Source organism: Chlorocebus sabaeus, chromosome 25 (genome assembly GCF_047675955.1).
Source record: "Chlorocebus sabaeus isolate Y175 chromosome 25, mChlSab1.0.hap1, whole genome shotgun sequence".
Classification (NCBI taxonomy): Eukaryota; Metazoa; Chordata; class Mammalia; order Primates; family Cercopithecidae; genus Chlorocebus; species Chlorocebus sabaeus.
In genome coordinates, this window is record NC_132928.1 from 1,294,692 (window position 1) to 1,315,577 (window position 20,886).

General features: G+C 53.3%; 1 protein-coding gene across 4 annotated transcripts in view; it reads right to left on the reverse strand.

Annotated features, from left to right (window-relative positions):
• Window positions 1-18,534, reverse strand: part of IBA57 (iron-sulfur cluster assembly factor IBA57) — a 33,079-nt gene extending 14,545 nt beyond the window's left edge. Inside the window, exons 1-4 of one of the 4 annotated variants that reach the window (XM_007988182.3) lie at window positions 18,115-18,534; window positions 17,455-17,613; window positions 9,760-10,100; window positions 9,425-9,667 (exon numbers count right to left, since the gene is read on the reverse strand). In XM_007988182.3, the coding sequence (XP_007986373.3) occupies window positions 9,425-9,667; window positions 9,760-10,100; window positions 17,455-17,613; window positions 18,115-18,455 (1,084 nt within the window). In that variant the 5' untranslated portion in view covers window positions 18,456-18,534. Of the gene's footprint in view, window positions 1-6,360; window positions 9,668-9,759; window positions 10,101-17,454; window positions 17,614-17,773; window positions 17,958-18,114 lie in introns of those variants that run through there. The other 3 variants (XM_007988181.3, XM_007988184.3, XM_037985458.2) reach the window with 3 other exon arrangements.
• Window positions 18,535-20,886: the final 2,352 nt, after the last annotated feature.

A 20,886-nucleotide genomic window follows, 5' to 3' on the forward strand; every position in this document is an offset into this window, starting at 1 on the left:
AACCCAGGAGGCGGAGCTCGCAGTGAGCGGAGATAGTGCCACTGCACTCCAGCCTGGGCGACAGAGCAAGACTCCGCCTCAAAAAAAAAAAAAAAAAAAAAAGAAAAAGAAAAAGAAAAAAAAAAGAGAGAACGGGGAAAAAACATTTCACCAAAGAGGATGTACAGATGGCAAGTAAGCACATGTAAAGGTGTTCGACGACACTGGCCATCAAGGCAATACAAACTGAAATCACAGCATGAGGTCACCACAGTTAGATCAGAATGGGGAGAACAAAAAGCAGTGACCACCCCACGTGCTGGGGAGGACATAGAGAAACCAGGTCACTCACACTGCTGGTGGAAGGTGAAACGGGACTGACACTCTGGAAAGCAGCTGGGCAGTTTTTTACAAAACAAAACAGGCAATTATTGTATGGCCCGGCAATCACACTTCCAGGCCCAGAGAAATGAAAACACACATTCACACAGTAAATTGACCATGAATATTTGTGGCAGTTTTAGGTGTAACAGCAACAACTGCAAACAACCCATGTGTCTTTCAATGCTGCCTCGACTGGCTTGGGCCACCAGCACACACTGATTTTCCCAGTCCTGGAGGCAGGAGTCCGAGATCAAGGGGGCAGGACTGGTTCCTCCAAGGCCTCTCTCCACAGCTGGCAGCCCCTGCCTTCTTCCCGAGCCCTCACATGGCCTTTCCTCCCTGCGTGCACCCCAGGGGTCTTTTTGTGTGTCCAGATTTCTTCTTTTTATCAGGACACCGTCAGATTAAACTAGGGCCCCCCCCATGTGACCTTATTTTAACTTAATCACGTTTGTGAACATTGTGTCTACAAACAGTCACATTCCGAGTACCTGGGGATGATGGCTTCAGCCTATGACACTGTTAGGGGGACATGATTCAGCCCAAAACAAATGGGCAGATGGGAAAACAGACGGGGCTCACACCCTAGGAAAAACAACTCAGAAACAAAAAGGAATAAACTACGCAACAGCTGGAAGAGAGCTCCAGGATATGTCCTTGTGCCAGAGGCGGCACTTGAATGACCCCACGGATATGACGTTTCTTTTCTTTTTTTTTTTTTTTTTTATCTGGAGACAGAGTCTCACTCTGTCACCCAGGCTGGAGTGCAGTGGCACGATCTTGGCTCACTGCAACCTCTGTCTCCCAGGTTCAAGCAATTCTCCTGCCTCAGCCTCCTGAGTAGCTGGGATTACAGGCGTGTGCCACCACACCCGGCTAATTTTTGTATATTTAGTAGAGACGGAGTTTCACCATGTTGTCCAGGCTGGTCTTGAACTCCTGACCTCAAGTGATCTGCCCACCTCGGCCTCCCAAAGTACTGGAATTACAAGCGTGAGCCACCGTGCACAGCTGGATATGACATTTCTGAGATGACAAAATTCTAGAAATGGAAGATGGGCTACGGTTGCCAGGGATTAGGGATAAGATGGCGTCAGAGCCATGGGTGTGGAAGGGCCACACAGGGATCTTCCTGGGGATACGAAGTGAGATGGGCAGAGGCTGAGTAAGGCCATCAGATGGCATCGAAGTCCATGTCCTTGTGTGAGACTGTGGTGTTCTGCAAAGACTCACTGTTAGGAAAAGTTGGGCAGAGAGAACAAGGGATCGCTCTGTATTCTTTCTTACAACAACTATTATGGCAACAAAAGTTTCTCTTTTTTTTGAGACAGGGTCCCCCACTGGAATGCAGTGGTGCGATTGTAGAGCACTCCAGTCTTGACCTCCTGGGCTTAAGTGATCCTCCCACCACAGTCTCCCAAAGTGCTGTGATTAGGATTAGGGTTAGGTGGGGATTAGGCGGCATGAGCCACCATGTCCAGTGGGCAATAAAGTTTCAGTTAAAAAACAACAATATCTGCAGCCCAGCACGAGCTCCTGAAAAGACCAGAAACACAATCAGCACACACCTGTCCACAGCTGGTGAGGCCAGAGGGCAGGTGTCCACCCCTTGGAGCCGTTTTCCCCAAATGCCCTTCTCCAGCATGTCTGTGTGGCCCACACATCTGAGCTCCCAAATCCAGGACCCTCCAGACTGCCTACCCCCAGCTGGGCATCCAACCGCTATCCATACCTCCAGTGCCCTCACACACTCCATCCCTGTCTCCACCTCAAACACTCCACCCACCACACACCCTGTCCCCACCACACACCCTGTCCCCATCACACACCCTGTTCCCCACACACACTCTGTACTCCACACACACACCCCGTCCCCCACACACACCCCGTCCCCACCATACACAACCCATCCCCACCACACCCTGTCCCCACCACACACCCCGTCCCCACCTCACTCCGTCCCCACCACACTCACCCCGTCCCCACCACATTCACCCCGTCCCCACCACACTCACCCCGTCCCCACCACACACAGTCCCCACCACACACACCCCGTCTCCACCACAAACACCCTGTCCCCACCACACACCCTGTCCCTACCGCACACAGTCCCCACCACACACACCCTGTCCCCACCACACACATCCTGTCCAGTTTTCCTGCTTCATTTTTCACCATAGAGCCCGTAGCAATAACATGTACCTTGTATTTTCTTTTCATTGGCTATAAGCATTCAATACACGGTTGAATGAAGAAATCAATGAATCAATGAAAGATGGACCAGAGCTCAGCCATCTCCCAGTTTTTCTTCAGCATGACCCCCTGCTATTATTGTCCCTGAGAACTTCTCACTGTGAGAGAGTCTGACATAAAACAAAATGTATTAAGTAATCCTTCATTTCTCCCACAAATGCCAGTGTGCACAAACTAAGCTAGCATCATTGTCAGGGAAATGAAAGACGGGGACACTGGAGATGGCCAGGTGCCCACAGCCCAGTCACAGTCCTAGCTTGGGCTCCCTGCCCCACATGGAGCACTGCCCTGGGTCTCCACAGCCCATAGCCAGAAAGACCCTTCTCCTCACTTTTCCCAAATCAAGGCGTTTACCCAAGATGTTCAAAACTTAAACACTACATCTCTAAATGGAAACTAAGAAGACCGACAGTACCAAGTGCTGTCGAGGACGCAGGACGACAGGAACCTGGCACACTTCTGGTGGGAATGTAAATGCTGCACTCACTCTGGGAAAATGTCTGCCAGTTCCTAGCAACACTGAGCTTTCCTGCCCTGTGGCCCAGAGCTCCACCCCAGGGGTTTACCAGAAAGACTGGAAAATGTATGTACACACAATCTGTGCAAGTATGGAGATGCAGAGACCCCTGAATGAGAACAGGCAAACACTCCTTATTCCCAGATTGCTAAAGCAAGGGAATCAGCCACCATCACTCATATTGGGCGGAGATGCCCAGGCTGGCAGAGGAGTGGGAGAGCTTCCAGATGAGACAGGGACAGCTCCAGGTGAGCCCGGATGGAGTCTGTGGCCTGGGGAGCTGGAGGCAGCTCACAGGAGTGGGCCTCCCATGCGATTGGTAAAGAAAGTGTCTGCCTCCATTTGTGCTGCTACAAGAGAATACCTGAGGCTGACTCATTTATAAGGAACAGAAGTTTATTGGCTCACAGTTCTGGAGATCGGAAAGTCCAAGGTTCAGGAACTGGCAGACTTGGGAATTCTGCCTCCAAGATGGTGCTTTGAACACTGGAGGGCAAGAGAGACACAAGTGGGCTAAACTCACCCTTTCATAACATTAACTCCACCCTTGAGAGTGGAGCCCTCACAGCCCAATCACCTCTTACAGGCCTCATCTCTTAACACTGTTAGAATGGCAATTCAATTTCAACATGAAGTTGGCACAGTGCCTCACGCCCAAATCCCAGCTACTTGCGGACAGGAGTTGAAGACTAGCATTTAAAAACAAAAAATTTTAAAAATTAGCATGCCCCTGTGGTCCCAGCTACTCGGGAGGTGGAGGTGGGAAGATCACCTGAGCCCAGAAATTCAAGACCAGCCTGGGCAATATAGTGAGACCCCCATTTCTACAAAAAGTTAAAAAAAGAAAAGAAAAAATTAGTCGAGTGTGATGACTCACACTTGTAGTTCCTGCTACTCACGAGGCTGAGGCAGAAGGATCACCTGAGCCCAGGAGGTTGAGGCTGTAGTGAGCCTGTAGTGTGTTTATGCCACTCCACTTCAGCCTGGGCAAGAGTGAGACCCTGTCTCAAAAAAAACACAAAAAAACAAAAAAAACCTCCCAACTACAATTGTGAGTTTGTTTGTTTCTCCTTGAAGGACTGGCTTTTAAATTCCATGGTCTTCCCTCTATAGTTTGGAAGATAAATTTCCATTCTTTTAGAGATTATCTGAAAACTTTGATAAGCCTAGTAACAGATGCTAAAGTCAGTGTCCATGCCCTCCTTCCAACCAGGGGGAGGACTATAGAACACTGTAGGTTTGCGCACCTCTCTCCCAACTCACATGTGGCATCTTTTTTATAAACTCCAAAAGTAGGCATTCTAAGTCGAAGCTTCTAGATGTGGTGTTTTAGACATGCCCACAAATCCACCCTCCTGCCTATTCATTCCTTCTTCCATCACCAGCTTCCCCACAGGATCCCTTGCCAGAAGCCCAGACATGCCTTAGACGCTTTAGGCTCTGCCGGCAGCGAACTCAGGAGTGAGGATGGTTTCCTGGTATGAAAATGCCTTTTTTTTTCTTTTTTGAGACAGAGTCTCATTCTATTGCCCAGACTGGAGTGCAATGGCACAATCTTGGCTCACTGCAACCTCTGCCTCCTGGGTTCAAGTGATTCTCCTGCCTCAGCCTCCCGAGTAGCTGGGATTACAGACATATGCCACCATGCCCAGCTAATTTTTGTATTTTTAGTAGAGGCAGGGTTTCACCATGTTGGTCAGGCTGGTCTTGAACTCCAGACCTCAGGTGATCCACCTGCCTCAGCCTCCCGAAGTGCTGGGAATACAGACATGAGCCACTGTGTCTGGCCCCTCATTCTTGAAAGATGTATTTTTCTGGGTACACAATTCTAGGCTATCACTATTTTCTCCCAGGACTTTGAAGATATTATTTACTTTCTTTCTGGCTTCCACTGTTGCTTTCAATAAACCACTTATTTTCTTCTTTCCAGATAATCTCTTTCTTTTCTGCCTTCTTTCAAGATCTCTTTGTCATGAGGTTCTGTACTTTCACCAAGACATGACTATTTGGTAGAGCTTCTTAACTATGCTGCTTGGGAGCCACTGGATTCCTGAACCTAAGGAGCAGGGGCTCCTATCAGTTTGGGAAAGTTCTCAGCCGTATTTCTCTGAATACTTGCCTCCACCCCATATTCTCTTTCCCCTCCTTCTGAAATTACTCGTAAATTGCAGATGCCATACTAAATTCTCCGTCTTCTTGTCTCTTATCCCATCTTATATTTTCCAGCTGCACTTTGGGGTCATTTCTTCAAACAGTTCCCAACTCTTCAGGAAACACACCATGGATTATTTTTTAGAATATTCTATTTTTATTTCAACAAGTTCTCTTTTTAATCTGCTTGGTCATTTTTATAGTCTCTTGCTTCCTGTGCATAAATTGTTTTATTTAAATATATTAAACATCCTCATTCCATGTGATGTGTCTGCTTACTCTAGGATCAGAATATTGGTGTGTGTGCTTCTGTATGTCTTTCTGCTGGGCCTTGTTTATGGTACTGTGTGTGTGTGTTTACAATTTCTTTCCTGTACCTTAGGATGTTTTGATATCTTAAAAAAAACAAAAAACAAAAAAACAAAAACAAAAACAAAACTTCCTGTTTTATGGCAGTCTCATTTAAAAAAAAAAAAAAAAAATTCCACCTTCTGGCTGGGAGACTGCCCCTCCCAGACCAGCCAATCCTTACAGATAAGGGCCCAGCTGGGTGCAGCCTCTGTGATGCAACCTCATCAGTCCAGAGCCCACCTCTATCTAGCCAGAGCACTCAGGCAGCCAAGGACCACTCCTACAGTTTGGAGCCCATGGAAATCACTCCAGCTCGCCAGCCACACACCTGCCCTACCTTGCCTTTCCTGGGGAAGCGCCAGGAAAGGTCTGGCAGAATCTCTCCTGGGCTCCTGCCTCTCCTCTCAGGCTGCACTTTACTGACTGTCTCATACAAGAACACAGAACAGGGAGCTTGTCTCCTTGGGGATTAGAAGATGATGATGATGATGATTTTACAATGAACGTATACTTCTTAGGATGTTTTCTATCAAAGGCCTGATTTGGAGGTGGGTTTCTCACAGTTTCTACACTGTCTGCTGGGCTCTGGAAATACTACCAACTGCAACTTCTCTTCTTTTTTATTTTTCTTTGTTTTAAGACAGGGTCTTGCTCTGTTGCCCAGGCTGGAGCGCAGTGGCACAATCACAGCTCACTGCAGCCTCAACCTCCTGGGCTCCACCATGCCTGGCTAACTTTTTTTTTTTTTTTTAAGAGACAGTGTCTTGATACGTTGCCCAGGCTGCTCTCAAACTCCTGGGCTCAAGCAATCCTCCTGCCTCAGCCTCCCAAAGATCACAGGCATAAGCCACCATACCCAACCTTACCTGGCTTTGAAAGGAAAATATAAGCATGCTTTCTTAAAGATGCACTATACACTGTGTTAAGTAAAACAACTCAGAAACAGAGAGTCAAACACCACACATCCTGACTCATAAGCAGGAGCTGCCCAACAGGCAATGTGAGCTCAGAAAGTGGAAGGCAGAAGGCGGACATGAGGGACTCTAATGAGGGGTGGCAGGAGAGGTGAAGGTAAGAAGCCCAGACCGCACCACCATGCACTATACCCACATAACACAACTGTAGCTTATGCCTTGAATTCACACACACACACACACACACACACTAACTTCCTATGTTTTTACAACATAAACTAAAGCAGACAGAAGAGCAGTGTGCAGTTTTGGAGCGGCTGCACCAGCTCTCAGCAGACCCCAGTGCTCCGGAACGCAAAGCTCTGACCCTGCTGATGCGCTTTAGGGCCTGCTTCCAAGGTCTTAAAGGCCAGGCCTTTCTGAGAGGACTAAGGACATTTTGGTGAAAACTGATTTGGTTTGTATGACAGAAGGGCTCTTTTGTTGACTGATACTTTCCTTTTTAAAGACACAGAAAAGGCTGGGCACAGTGGCTCACGCCTGTAATCGAGACCATCCTGGCCAACATAGTGAAACCCTGTCGCTACTAAAAATACAAAAATTAGCCAGGCATGGGGCATGTGCCTGTAGTCCCAGCTACCCAGGAGGCTGAGGCAGGAAAATCACTGGAACCTGGGAGGCAGAGCTTGCAGTGAGTCGAGATTGTGCCACTGCACTCCAGCCTGGGCAACAGAGCAAGACTCCATCTCAAAAAAAAAAAAAAAAAAAAGGACACAGAAGAACACGGAATGTGTTTGATATGAACCAAGTATTTTGAGATCCTGACACCTGCAGAGACCTGAAGACACTGAGGGGGCACAGGATGGCTCAGGCAGCACCTCACTCTGGAGTGGCGTGCTTCCTTCCTGGCTCACCACCTGGCCACACCCACGGGACAGGCTAGGATGCTCCCAGATGCTGCAGCACTCAAGGAGGTCCTGCTGGGAACGCCAGGCAACCTCAGGCAGATGAGGGAGCCAGGGCACTTTGGGCTCGAGGCACAGACCCTCATTCCAGGGGTGCATGCCCCTCATGCAGGAGACACCAACTCTTGGTGACACGGGCCACAGGCATCCACTCCTGGCTGAGCTGGAGAGAAAACTGGCCGGGAAGCTGATCAAATGTCTCCATGCCAGTTTAAAGCAGCAGCCGGTGGAGCTGGAAAGGTTGCAGGGATGCTGGTCTGCAATCCATCCTGCACTGGGGACTTCCAGAGCATGACCTGTCCAAGAGGGGCTGAAGGCCACCGGCTCTCAGGACCCCAAGGGGTCAGGGCCACCTAGTTGTTTCCTTGCCCACAGGAGAGCTTACCGCAGCAGGTGGGACTGGACAGCTCTCCTCTTCCCTCCAGCTGCAGCCACTTCCTCCCATGCATCCACTCTACACCCTTCTCCGTGGTGATGGCAAACTACACAGCAGCTCAGAGCTGCCTTTAGACCCCTGGCCCTGAAACTGCCATGGCTGAAGGTTTCTAGAGAGCACCTGTGGCCCCCCAGGATGGCTGCACAGGCTCCCTGCCTGCTTGGCCCTCCGTGACCACCCTAAGGTCCAGCTTGGTGGCCCAAATGCCTGCCCCCCAGGCCCTGTGCCCTGCAGCCAACAGCTCACAGCCATGGGGCTGTCCTTTGCAGACTCGGCACCCACATGCCCAGCCTGGGCCTCTGAGGCCTCCCCTGCTGGCCTGCAGCCATGCCAAGTGCTTCATCTGGTAGGTCTAGGCATTCTCAAGGGACAGCTGTTCCCAGGGTCATCAGCCAGATCCCAGAAACTAAGTCCCCGCCTCCCTCTCCCCCAAATGAAACCAGAGCTCCCAAGGGGCTGCTTGTGGCTCACTCTTTAATAAATGCCCTGAAACATGGAGCTCACACTTCAGTGGGAAGGGGGAAGCCAGTGGGTGAACAGGAGGCTGCACTCCACGACTGACAGCAAGTCACTCTCACTGCAAACACAGGCAGTGCCAAAACCCAGCACACACATGCAGAACTCTGCCCTGCTGGCTCTTGAGCCCTGCGCTGGCCCCACCCCACGCTCCTGGAGGGCTCTGAGGAGGAACAGAGGTGGGGAAACATGGACAATGGGCACAGCCTCCCACAAGCCTCCAGCATGGGATACCTGGTGGCTCAGCCCTGTGTGCTCCTCCATGCACAGAAACATACATGCCACCTGATCCAATGTCCCAGACCCCTCTAGACCACGCACAACCCCACCCTGAGACATGCTGGAAACAAGCACGGTGAAACAACTCCCAAAGCCCGAGACCCAGCCTGCAGACCCTGGACACCGCCCAGCTTCCAGGCACAGGGACCAACCCCCCATGAGGCTCATGCCGGGCAGAGTGGGGTGCAAGGCACAGAAGCTGCCAGTGCTGGCCAGAGACACTGTCCCATCCTCCCAGACAACCCTGTGTGGAGCCACAATTGGGGCCCAGCGCCACCTGGAGCTCAGCACTCACACAGTGGGCTCCTCTGGGGCCACAGGAAGCCCAGCGAGAAAACAACCCACGTGCCTGGGGCCCTTGAGCATGGGCGGGGCCAGGCAGGGCACCTACAAGGGGGACTTTCCCAGATGGGAACCAGGGCTCCCATCCAGTAAGCACAGCAGACAGATGGAATGGGAAGACCCCCGACAGAGGACAGAGGCCCCAGGCCCCAGCCTCCCCATCAGCCTGCACCAGCCAAGGCTTCGGGCTACTTGGAGACTGTAGGCCACCAGTCTGGCACAGATGCGGCTAAGGCCACCTGAGCACCCTCAGAGGCTCTGATGTGCAGAGGACCCTTGATCTTCTCTGACCACAGCAGGGCCAGCCCCACGTTGCCCTGGCCGGCCCTGAACTTGCCCACAGTCTGTCCTGACGCAGTCAGCACCGTGGCACCGGGGGTGATGCCACTGGCAGGAACGGGGTCCAAGAACCTGACAGGGAAGAGGCGCTTGCGGATGACGCCCATGTGGTGGGTGCGGGCTGTCAGCTCCTGGCCGATGTAGCAGCCTTTGGTGAAGCTCACGCCGTTCATGAAGGCCAGGTTGGACTCCAGCGGCAAGGCCACCCCAGGAGGCAAGTCTCCGACCCCCTCAGGAACGCCTGCAGGGATCGGAGGAGGGAAACCAGCGAGAACTGAACATCGTCTAGCCCCACCTGTGCAATCCAGTCCTGCGCGCCCACCCTGCCCATACCTTGCAGGTATCGGTGCTGGTGATAATCCCACAGGTCCCCGAGCCGGCCCCCCGACACCAGGGCTGGGCCTTCGTCCTGGGTGAGGAGCCGCCACCCCATGCGTGCTGTTCGCGGGTCGCGGATGAGGATGGCAGCAGCCCCTGCACTCTCCTGCAACGGTGCATTCCCGCAGGCCTCAGGGGAACTGGGCAACACCGCCCACACTCGCAGCTCCGGGTGCGGCTCCACCGTGACCTTCCGCCGGATCCTGTACAGCGCGAGGTGCTTCTGCAGTGCGCCCTGCACGGAGCTGTCACACTCCAGGAGAAAGCCAGACACCTCCTCCGAGTGTTCCTGGAGCCTGCAGGGAGAGAGGCAGGGGTGCATGCCAGCTCACCAAGTGCGTGGGCCAGAAAGGGCTGCATGACGGAGCTAGCCTTACCCGGGCAGAGGAGTACACCGTGGACCAACGCAAGGAGCCCTGCCCTCAGCCACAAGGGACTGCACCTTCAAGGCAAGCGCCTGGGTCACCACAAGCAGGGAGCCACGCCCACAGCGAGCCACGCCCATAGCCACACCCCGCAGCACCTCCCAAGGTGCGCATCACAGCTAGATGTGAGCACCATGGAGAACAGCGCAGAGTGCCGTTCCCACAGCAATGCCAGGATACGTGCAGACAATGCACATCAGGCCAGGCAGGGCACACCTGGACCAGCGCATGGAGAGCCCTGCCCACAGCCGCGCGGAGCTGCGCCTCCAGAGCTCTCCTCTAAGCAGGCAGAGACGAGCTCACAGGGGCTAGCGCAGACAGACCCTGTTTGCCCAGGGACTGGCAGAACTACAATAGCCTGCCCAAGGGCATCGTCTGGAGTAGTCCCAGAGCCTAGGGAAGAAATGACAACAGTCCACTGGATGCGGGAGCAGGGACGGGCAGGGCCCCACAGAGGAACGGTATGCACAGCCACTGAGAACCAGACCTGCCTGTTCCAGCCCAGGGAAGCCATCGAGGAGCCCGAGGGTCCTAAGGTGGGCAGGAGGGAGGAGCGAGGAGCCCAGGAGGAGGTCAGGGAGGTACAACATGCCTGAGGACCACTCTGCCTATGTCCACCACCTGCCTCCCCAAGTCAAGTCTCAGAACCCAACCCCATAGCCATTCTGACCTGCACTCCAGGCAGGCAGCCCTCCTCAGAGGATTTGGGCAGGCACCACACGAATGACCCCTGACCAGATGGATGGTGGGGAGAGGAGAGGCCCGGGCAGTGTGGGGCATGTCAGGTGGGGGGCACTAAGTGGAGATACCTTGGGTGCAGCCACCTCCATGGCTAGGGTTGATTGCAGGTGTGGACTGCACAAGGCTTCACAGACCGGTGAGAGCTGAGACAGGGAGGTAATAAGACCCCCAGAGGGCCTGCCAGAGAGGAGCCCACAAGCTGGTGGCCCAGCCCCTTCCAGCCAGAAGAGGGCTCAGTCCTTGCCAGCCGCCCAGAGCTTCAGGTGCCAAGTGGGGGCCTGCTGCCCTCATCTCTGCAGTCTCACTCTACCCTGCGGTCATGCCCACGTGCCAGCAGCCACAGAGAATGTTCACACTCATCACCCAGAACCAGTGGGCACAGGTCTCACTGAGGACCCTGATGCAGGGAGGGTGGGCATAGCCAGCTGTGACAGCCAGTGGAGCTGGCCCGCCCTCCAAGACAGTGGTCACAGGACATCAAAAACAGCACTGGCAAGGGAGGGGAACATACGTCATTTACACATGTGGGGCTAAGATGATGGGAGGAACAGCAAGGACAGCACAGAGGGGCAGCCGCAGGTGTGGTGCGAAAAGGTCACCACGCCACCAGGGAAACACAGGCAATGTGTCCCAGACAGACGCAGTGGCAAACCCAAACACTGGCCAGCACGAGGAGAAACCAGGTCACTGGCATGCTGCTGGTGTGGAGGCAAAACGGGCGTCCCTCTGGAAGACAGGGTGCAAGTCCTCACAATATCAAACAAGCAACTACCCTGTGACCTGGCTCTCTCACTTCTGGGCATGGATCACTGAGAAATGAACACTGCAGTTCACACAAAACCTGCTGCAGCGAAAGCTCACAGCAGCCAGCTCTACTAGTAATGGCCAAAAGGGGAGAATCAAGGTGCCACCACACGACAGGGGACTTCTCAGCAAGAACAGGGAGCCGGAGATGGACAGAAGTGGGTAGATCTGAGGGCACTATGGTGAGGGAAAAGGGTAAGGCCAAAAAATAACATGCCGGTGCATCCATCTATGACACTCCTGAAATGACACAATTTTACAGCTGGAGAACAGGTTTCGGGGTGTTGGGGGTGCCCATTCAGGGGCAGGAGCAGGAAGCCGCATGGGCCTGATCATGGCCACAGGTATTTGCACATTAGAAAATTGCAGTTATACACATGCATGCACACACGCACAAAGTAAGACACACAAATCCAGAGACCCCAGATGTGCCCTGTGTGTGCAATCAGGGGAACTGGGGAGGGGTCTATGCGATCTCCTCCCACAGGTTTTTTTTTTTTTTTTTTTTTTCAACTTCCTACGAATCTATAATTATTTCAAATAAGAAGTGGGGAAAAAAACCAAAAAAAACAAAAAAAACAAGGAGCTTCCCCTGCAGAGGTGTCCGAGCACTACAAGAGGGAAGGCAGCAGGCAATCCTTTCATCCCAGCCATCTGACATCAGCAAGTTTTTAACTACATGCATACGTATTTGTATTTTTAAAGTCTACATTAGGGTCAGCAGACAAAGATGGACTAAAACACAGGAGAGCAGGGGACGCGGGCGGAGGGACAGATGTGAGGTCATGGGCACAGGGTGCTGGGCACTGGACAGGCAGGGAGGAGCTGAGCAGCGCCAGGCAGAGTAGAGGGACAAAGTAAGGGGACTAGAGTGGAGCTGAGGGATCGCAGGTCCAGGGTCTAGTAAGCCAGGCACACAGGCACAGGGGAGGCCGCAGAGTCCTACAGGGCAAGGGCAGGAGCTGGGGCAGGACAGGCAGGGTGGGGCCAGGGTGCCCCATGGGTCCATCAGTCGAGAGTGGAGCCCAGAGAAGATTAAGCTGAGGGCCCCTGCACTCTGAGGTGGGGCTGGCTCAGCTGCCTGCCTTGGCTGGAACCCCCACCCATGCTGAAATCCCCTGCTGCCCCCATCTGCTGAGCACTCCCTGGCCTCCCACAGGGTGGATGTCCTCACAGGACCCAGGTTCTGGGGTCAAGGGCACTTTCCAGACCTCTGTGCCGGTGACTGTCTACCAAGCAGCTTCTCAGGACCAGCTGAGCTGGGACGTGACCCCCAGGCCCACCCCAACCCCTGCCACACCGGAAGACTGCCAGGAGACTAGCCGCAAAGGAGAGCGCTGGCCTGGGGAGCTTTCTCAGCCTCATCATTCTCCATGGTGGGGGCTGTCCAGATGCTGAGCAGCACCCCTTGCCTGTACCCCATCCCATCATAACCAAAAATATTTCCAGATACCGCTGAGGGGCGCAGGGGACAGGGTTGCCAGAGAAAATACAGGGCACCTGGTTAAATCAGAATTTCACATCAACAACCAATGACTTTTTTTAGTGTACCCCAAATACCGCACAGGATGTACGTACAAATCATCCATTGCTCGTCTGAGATGGACCTGGGTGTCCTGTGCTTTTGTCTGCTGAGCCCAGAAGCCCCGGTGGGAGTAAGGGTGCAGGAAGTAGAGGGAGGTCAGGGGTGGCTCTGGCCCAGCCAACTGAGAGAAAGGGTCCCCTGGCCATCAGACCCAAGGGTTTCCGGTCATGTTCAGGAAAACACTGCCCTGGGGCCTGGCCTGACTCCTTCCCTTCTCTCTCCTTCCTCCTTCCCAGGCCACCAGAGGCCTGACAAGTCTCTCCTGCCCCTCAGTGCTGGACAGACACAAGGCCACAGCCCTGACACTCTTGGGCCTGCTGAGCCCTGCACTGAGTCCACATCCTTGCCCCGGCCAGATCACAGCAAGGCCACTGGACCACAATCCTACCTGCGACATGACCCTACAGCCTCTCTCTGCCTCCTACATGAAGAGAGATCAAAACCAACTGACAGAAAAGGACCCCAAGGAGGCCAGGCATGGTGGCTCATGCCTGCAATCCCAATACTTTGCAAAGCTGAGGCAGGAGACTCGCCTGAGCCCAGGAGTTCAAGACCAGCCTGAGCAACATAGTGAGATCTCAACTACCTGTAGTACTGGCTACTTGGGAGGCTGAGGTGGGAGGATCAGTTCAGCCCAGAAGTTTGAAGGTACAGTGAGCTACAACTGTACCACTGCACTCCAGCCTGGGTGACAAAGCAAGGCTCCATCTAAAAAAAAAAAAAAAAAAAAAAAAGGCCGGCACGGTGGCTCAAGCCTGTAATCCCAACACTTTGGGAGGCCAAGACAGGCAGATCACAAGGTCAGGAGATTGAGACCATCCTGGCTAACACAGTGAAACCCCGTTTCTAATTAAAAAATACAAAAAACTAGCCGGGCGTGGTGGCGGGCGCCTGTAGTCCCAGCTACTCAGGAGGTTGAGGCAGGAGAATGGCGTAAACCTAGGAGGCGGAGCTTGCAGTGAGCTGAGATGTGGCCACTGCACTCCAGCCTGGGCGACAGAGCAAGAGTCCATCTTAAAAAAAAAAAAAAAAAAAAAATTAGCTGTCAAGCTATGAAAAAACATGGAGGAATCTAAACGCATTATCACTAAGTGAAGGACGCCAATGTGAAGAGGCTACAGATGCATGAGTCCAACTACAGGACATTCTGGAAAGCGTGAAACTATGGAGACACTAAAAACATCAGTAGTGGCCAGGAGTTATGGGAGATGGATGGATGGGCAGGGCACAGAGGATTTCAGGGCAGTGACACTACTGTATGTGATGCTACAATGGTGGACATGTGCCATCATACATTTGCCTAACTCATGAACGCATCAAGCCAAGAGTGACCCTCATGAAAACTATGCACTCCAAGTGATGATGGTACGTCAACAGAGGTTCATCAATTGTGGCGAAAGCAGCACTTCGGTGGGGGATGTTGATGATAGGGGAAGCTGTGGGGTAATATGGGAAATCTCTGCACATTCTGCTCTTTTGCTAAGAACCTAAAACTGCTATAAAAAGCAACTCCCATTAAAAGACAACAACCAAAAAACTATAGCTTCATCTGAAAGAAGGCACTACATCCAGGAAACAAGAATAGGGGGCTTTAAGGAAGTAATGGCTCAGGATGATATATTAGCAAGTATCAGAGTTGAAATAAAAAATCTTACAGTCAGAAAAAAACCCACAGAGGAATGATGGGCAGGGAATGATCAGAGAAGCAGGAACACACAGAGGCTTCCAGCGAGAGGTGGCCCCTGACCTGTAGGCTGCCCTCTCCCCAGAGGAGTGACCAGAGAGGGCAAACCACAGAGAGAGAGGTCAACAGCCAACAGCAGCCCAACAAGGAAAAGAGTGTAACCTCATGAACTGAACTAAACGTGCCCAATGAGCACAGCCCTAAGCCCACCCATGCCACAGAGCTGGGAGGGGTGGCATCTGGACACCTGTCGCCCACCACCCCTGGGGAGCCAATTGAGGAGGTGACCTTGTCGTGTCCTTCTTCTGATGGCTGAGGAGAAACAGGGCCATGAATTCCAACAGAACTGAAGCTAGAGGGTTTCAAGTATTATTACACGGATGCTGAATCCCATGGAGGATGGTCCTGCCCCACCCAACCCCTCAGAGTGGAGCTCCCTGGCCTGTGACTTTGTGTCACATCTCAGAAGCGAGACCAGAGGTGGATGATATCACCCTTCAGTGCTGAGCTGGGGAAGAACAGAGCCACCTCCAGTACCCTCAGCACTCAGAACAGTGGCGGACACACCAGACACCCAGCACAAGCGAAGAAAATTAACTCCTCCTGCAGACCTCGAGGACAGAGACCCTACGATGAGAGCAAATAGAAAGCCACAGAAGAGCCACCAAGCATATGCTTGATAAGGGGAACTGGGGCCCAACAGATCTACAGACAAGCTCTAGACTAGGCAAGAAAGGATGAAGACGAAAAAACCCTGAGACGCAGAAAGGACAGACAGTTGACCCTTGAACTATGCAAGGGCTAGGGGCACTGGTCCCCACACAGTTGAAAACCCACCTTTAAGCTTTGACTCCCCAAAGGCTTAACTACTAACAGATTCCTGTTGACTGGAAGCCTTATGTATAACATACGCAGTCAAGTTGCACATATTTTCTATGTTTTATGCTATTATATACTGTATTACAATACGGTAAGCTACAAATCCCAGAAAGAAAATCCTAAGGAAGAGGAAATGCAGTTCCTCTTCACTGAATGGAAATGGATCACCATAAATGTCTTCATCCTCATGGTCTCCATGTTGAGTAGGCTGAGAAGGAGGAAGGAGAGCAAAGGTTGGTCTTGCCGTCTCAGGGTGGCAGAGGTGAAGGAAAATCCATATATAGGTGACCTACGCAGTGCAAAGTCAGCTGTACTTCATACCATAGAACAATTATTAAGAATAGGAATTCAATAGAACTAGGACTCAAAGGGAAAAGAATAAAAGAGGACTATAGAAATATGGAAGGGAATTTGGGGACCAAAAACAACATCGCTGTAAGGCTAACATGTGAACAGCACAGTACTGACATAGAAGGCTCAAAATAATCAAAGACTATAGTTCTTAAGATGAAAAAATTAAAGTAGCTAGACAAAATGTAATGAATACATAAGACAAACAATGATGACTACATCTCTGAACTGGGACATGAAGATTTAAGCCTATTGAGCTAGGGTGGGCACACTTTTTCTGTAAAGGGCCAGTGAATAACTTAGGCTTGAGGGCCACACTCATGCCACAACTCTGCCACTCTAGGCAAAAGCAGCCCCAGGCCAGGTGCAGTGGCTCATGCCTGTAATCCCACCACTTTGGGAGGCCGAGGCGAGTGGATCACCTGAGGTCAGGAGTTTGAAAACAGTCTGGCCAATATGGTGAAACTCTGTCTCTACTAAAAATACAAAAATTAGCCGGGCATGGTGGCAGGCACCTGTAGTCCCAGTTACTCAGGAGGCTGAGGCGGGAGAATCTCTTGAACCCTGGAGGCAGAGGTTGCAGTGAGCCAAGATTGTGCCATTGCACTCCACCTGGACAACAAAAGCAAAACTCTGTCTCAAAAAAAAAGCAGCCCCAGACCACATGGAATCCAATGGGCGGGGTTCCCAGAGAATTTTATTATAAATACAGGTAATGGGTTGAGTCTGACCTAAGGGCCATATTTCACCAACTCCGGTTCTAGATTTAAAGAGCGCACTAAATGCCCAGCAATGTGATATGGAAAAAGACCAAACTAAGACACATCAGCAAGACATTTCACGACATCAAAGATAAAGAAAAGTTTCGAAAAGCTTACAGAGAAAAACACAGTTCACATACAAATAAGAACGGCACTAGACTTCTCAGAAAAGCTGGCAGCGAGAAAACAAAGTTGTGATGTGAACATTCTCGGTGACCCCCAAGCTAGATTTTCACACCCAGCCAGGATATCAGGTAAAGCCACCGGCAGAGACACAATGAGTCCAAAAATTCACCCCACGTAGCTCAGGAAGTCATTAAAAAGGTGTCCATCCCCTGAAACCAAAACACAGGAGTAAGCTGAAGAGGACAAGAACAGGAGAGACAGCAGACAGGCGGCCGTGAGCCAGATCCACTTCACCTGGCGGAGGTTTCAGGGATCCAGGTCCCTAGAAGCTGGGCAAGGGAAACCCCAGGCTGTAAGCTGTCACGACCCTGACCCGGCATGAACATCACTGACAGTCGTGATATCAGCACAGATGACAGAACCAAATGCCAATGTGACCAGCAATGGTGAGATCTGGGAGGGGACACGGAGAAACACAAGGTAAACAGAACCCACGAGTGTCACCACAAGCTGTCACTCAGAAACATAGCTCTGCCACCAGGCGGGGGCCCTGAACCCCTTGTCCCTGCGGAGGGAGAAGGGTCACCAGGTGGCCCACTTGGGAGGTGCCCACCTAGAGACGCCTCTGCTCTGATATGGTAGGCGGGCACCCAGGCCTCCCCTGGATGAGTCGCTGAACCATCCCTGGGTGTCGAGTCGAGTCCTCCTCTGGGTGCTGGGCCCTGGGTGAGCGTCTCCTGGGCGTCTATCCCAAGTGGAATCTCCTGGGTGCCCGACCCTGAGTGCCAGTCGCTGGCCCACCCGCCCTTGAACTTCCACCCCATCCCGGGCCTCCCCTGGTGCCCACCTCCCACGCCTTCTGCAGGCCCCGGGCGCCCGCCTTTCCCCTGGGTGCCGGTCCCTGGCCACTCCCCTGGGTGCCCGCCCCCTAGCACCCTCCTAACACGCGCTCACCCGTACAAGATAACATCATAGAGCGTCCGGCCCTGCACGTTCAGGAAGTGGGCGTAGCCCGCGCGCGCAACAGGCGGGGCCCCCAGGGCCGCGGGACCCGGAAGCGGCAGTTCATTGGTCAGCAGCCCTAGCAGGAAGGGCGCCGCGTCGGGGCCGCGCACGCGCAGCAGGGTGCGCCCATCCAGCCGGAAGCAGGCCCAGGTCGCTGCGGCCGTTGGGTCGCCACCAGGACTGCGGAAGCTGTGGGCCAGGCGGCACCTTGGGGCCGCGCGCAGCCACCAGCACAAGGCCGGGCCGCCGCGCCCCGGAGCCGCGCCTCGAAGCAGCGCCGCGGCCGCCATCTTGGACAAGAGTGCGGCAGCGGGAAGGGCCCACGGAAGCAGGAGGGGCGGGTGCCACAGCGGCCCCTGGCGGCGGCCGCCGGAGGGAGGCGGGAAGGGGCGGGCGCAGAGTGCGTGCGTGCTTGAGGGGAGGAGCAGTGCGAGTCGGGGCCGACAGAGCGCGCGTGCGTGAGGAGCAGGTCCGCCCGGGCTGGAAGGGGCGGGCGGGGAGAGCGTGCCTGCTGGGTGGGTGGGGCATGCGTGGGGGGCGGAGCATCGTGCGCGGGGTGTGTTTCGGGGCGGGGGGCTCGACCTATCCGTGAGCACACAGGCTGCACCCTCGGCAGGTAACGAGATTTCTGCCCACCTCTTAAGCGCCTTCTTGTGTCCTATTCGGGGCATGTCTCGCTTTCACCCACCCGTGTCGGGCACCGCCACCCATCTCGAGAACCTCTTCATCCTCCCAACCTGAAACTCCCTGTTAAACACCCACTTCCCAGCCCCATTGTACCCTCTGGTTCCATGAGCATGCCTCCTTTAGGGACTTTACAGGAGTAGAATCCTACGGGATTTGTCCTTTGCGACGGCTTATGTAACTCAGCATAGTATTCTCAAAGTCCATCCACGGTCTAGCATGTGTCAGCTTTTTTTTTTTTTTTTTTTTTTTTTTTTTGTGAAGACAGGATCTTGGTTACTTTGCCCAGGCTGGTCTCAAGCTCCAGAACTCAAGCAATCCTCCCGCCTCAGCTTCTTGAGTAACTGGAACTACAGGCGCGAGCCACCAGGCCAGCTAATTTTTGTATTTTTTTGTAGAAATGGTCTCCCCATGTTGTCCAGGCTGGTCTTGAACTCCTGGGTTCAAGTGATTCACTGGCTTCGGCCTCCCAAAATGCTGGGATTACAGGCGTGAGCTACCGCGCTTGGCCACTTCCTCTTTTTATAAGGGTACCTACTAGTTTGCCAGCTGTCCACATGTGATTGTTGTGTCATTTTTTCTTCTTTATTTGCTGGACAATTGGGGCATCAGCTGCAGGTGGCAGGAGGCTCCATCCCCAAGTGACTCCACGGATAAGGACAGGCACCATCCAGCCCACAACCCCTCCACACCCCTAATCAGTGTGACATGACGAGACACAATCACAGCTTCCAATCACATCCTTGGTAACTTCCACTTTTTTCAGGTCAGGGTCACCCCGGTCATGTGTCTATAGTCCTCTTTAGTGCAGGACTCCAAGCTCCCACGGAGCCCAACCTGTCCTGCAGGACGTCCTTCCGACGATTCTCGTCTTCTCTTCACAGCTGAACTCACAGAGGACAATTTAGGCAGGAACGGCACACTGCTATGACATATCCGCCCCACTGTGCTTTCTTGAGGAGTGATGTCCCATGCCCCCGCTAAGCAGCCCTGTACAGTGGCCAATTTCCCTGGTAGTAAGTGATGCATCTACAAGGTGGCCCCAGCAGCCTTCAGCCCTAGAGTCTGCCCTAGTCCAAGCCATCCCCGTCTTTCTGGCCTCCATGGGCCCGTGCACCCTGTTGCATTCCTCTCTCCATAGCCCTCAACTCAAAGCACCAAAGAAACCTTATTCAATGTGTCTTTATGGTGCAGAGTCTTGGCAAGCAGAGGTCTTTGTGTAGCTGTTGAATAAAAAAATTCCTCGTGATGCATAGTAACATCAGTGAGGAAGACTGCACCAAGGCGCATCATGTGGTGTGGGGCCCTGCCTGGCAGCCTTGGTGGAGATGGAGCTCAACCCCAACACAGCAGGGAAGGGGCTGGAGAAGCCGAGGAGCAGCGTGGGGTCAGTGGGTGGGAATGACTAAGGAGACATCAGGGCTGAGGGGTCTGGCTAAACTCACCTCACAGGGTCCTTGCTCTAGGCAGGCAGGGTGATCAGACGTCACCAGGGGACGGTGGAGGATGAGGGACCCAATCAGATGGCTTGGAGGGTGAGATATCCAGGGTGTGGTGTTCTGGCTAAACTGATTCAGTAGGGCTCTTACTAAAACTGGATTTTCCAAGCAAGTGCCCACACATGGGCCTAGGAGAAGGTTCCGGATCCTGGCCGGAGTTTGGCCAAGCAGAGAATCCCTGCCTTAGCTCCCTGCCGTGTCCCGAGGGCCTGGGCCAGCACCCAGCATGCCTTAGGGGCTCAGGTGACATTGAGCAGTCAGTGAATTCCCGCAGGCCCTGGTCGTGGCCATGGAGGCCCTGCTGTTAGTCCACTCCCTTCACTGCAGCCTCCTCGTCCCTGGAGCTCCTACTTGCCCTTCTGAACCCTCCTCACAGCATCCCCACCTGCCCCAAGCCCTGTGAGGCCCTGGATCCCTGCCTGCCCAACCAGGCGAGGGTCAGGGCATGGTGAGGGGCCTAGAGAGAATCAGCCGGGTCCCCCAAGGTCCCTGGGCCTCAGTACCCCGCCAGCTGCCAGCTTCCTGACTGAGATAGGCC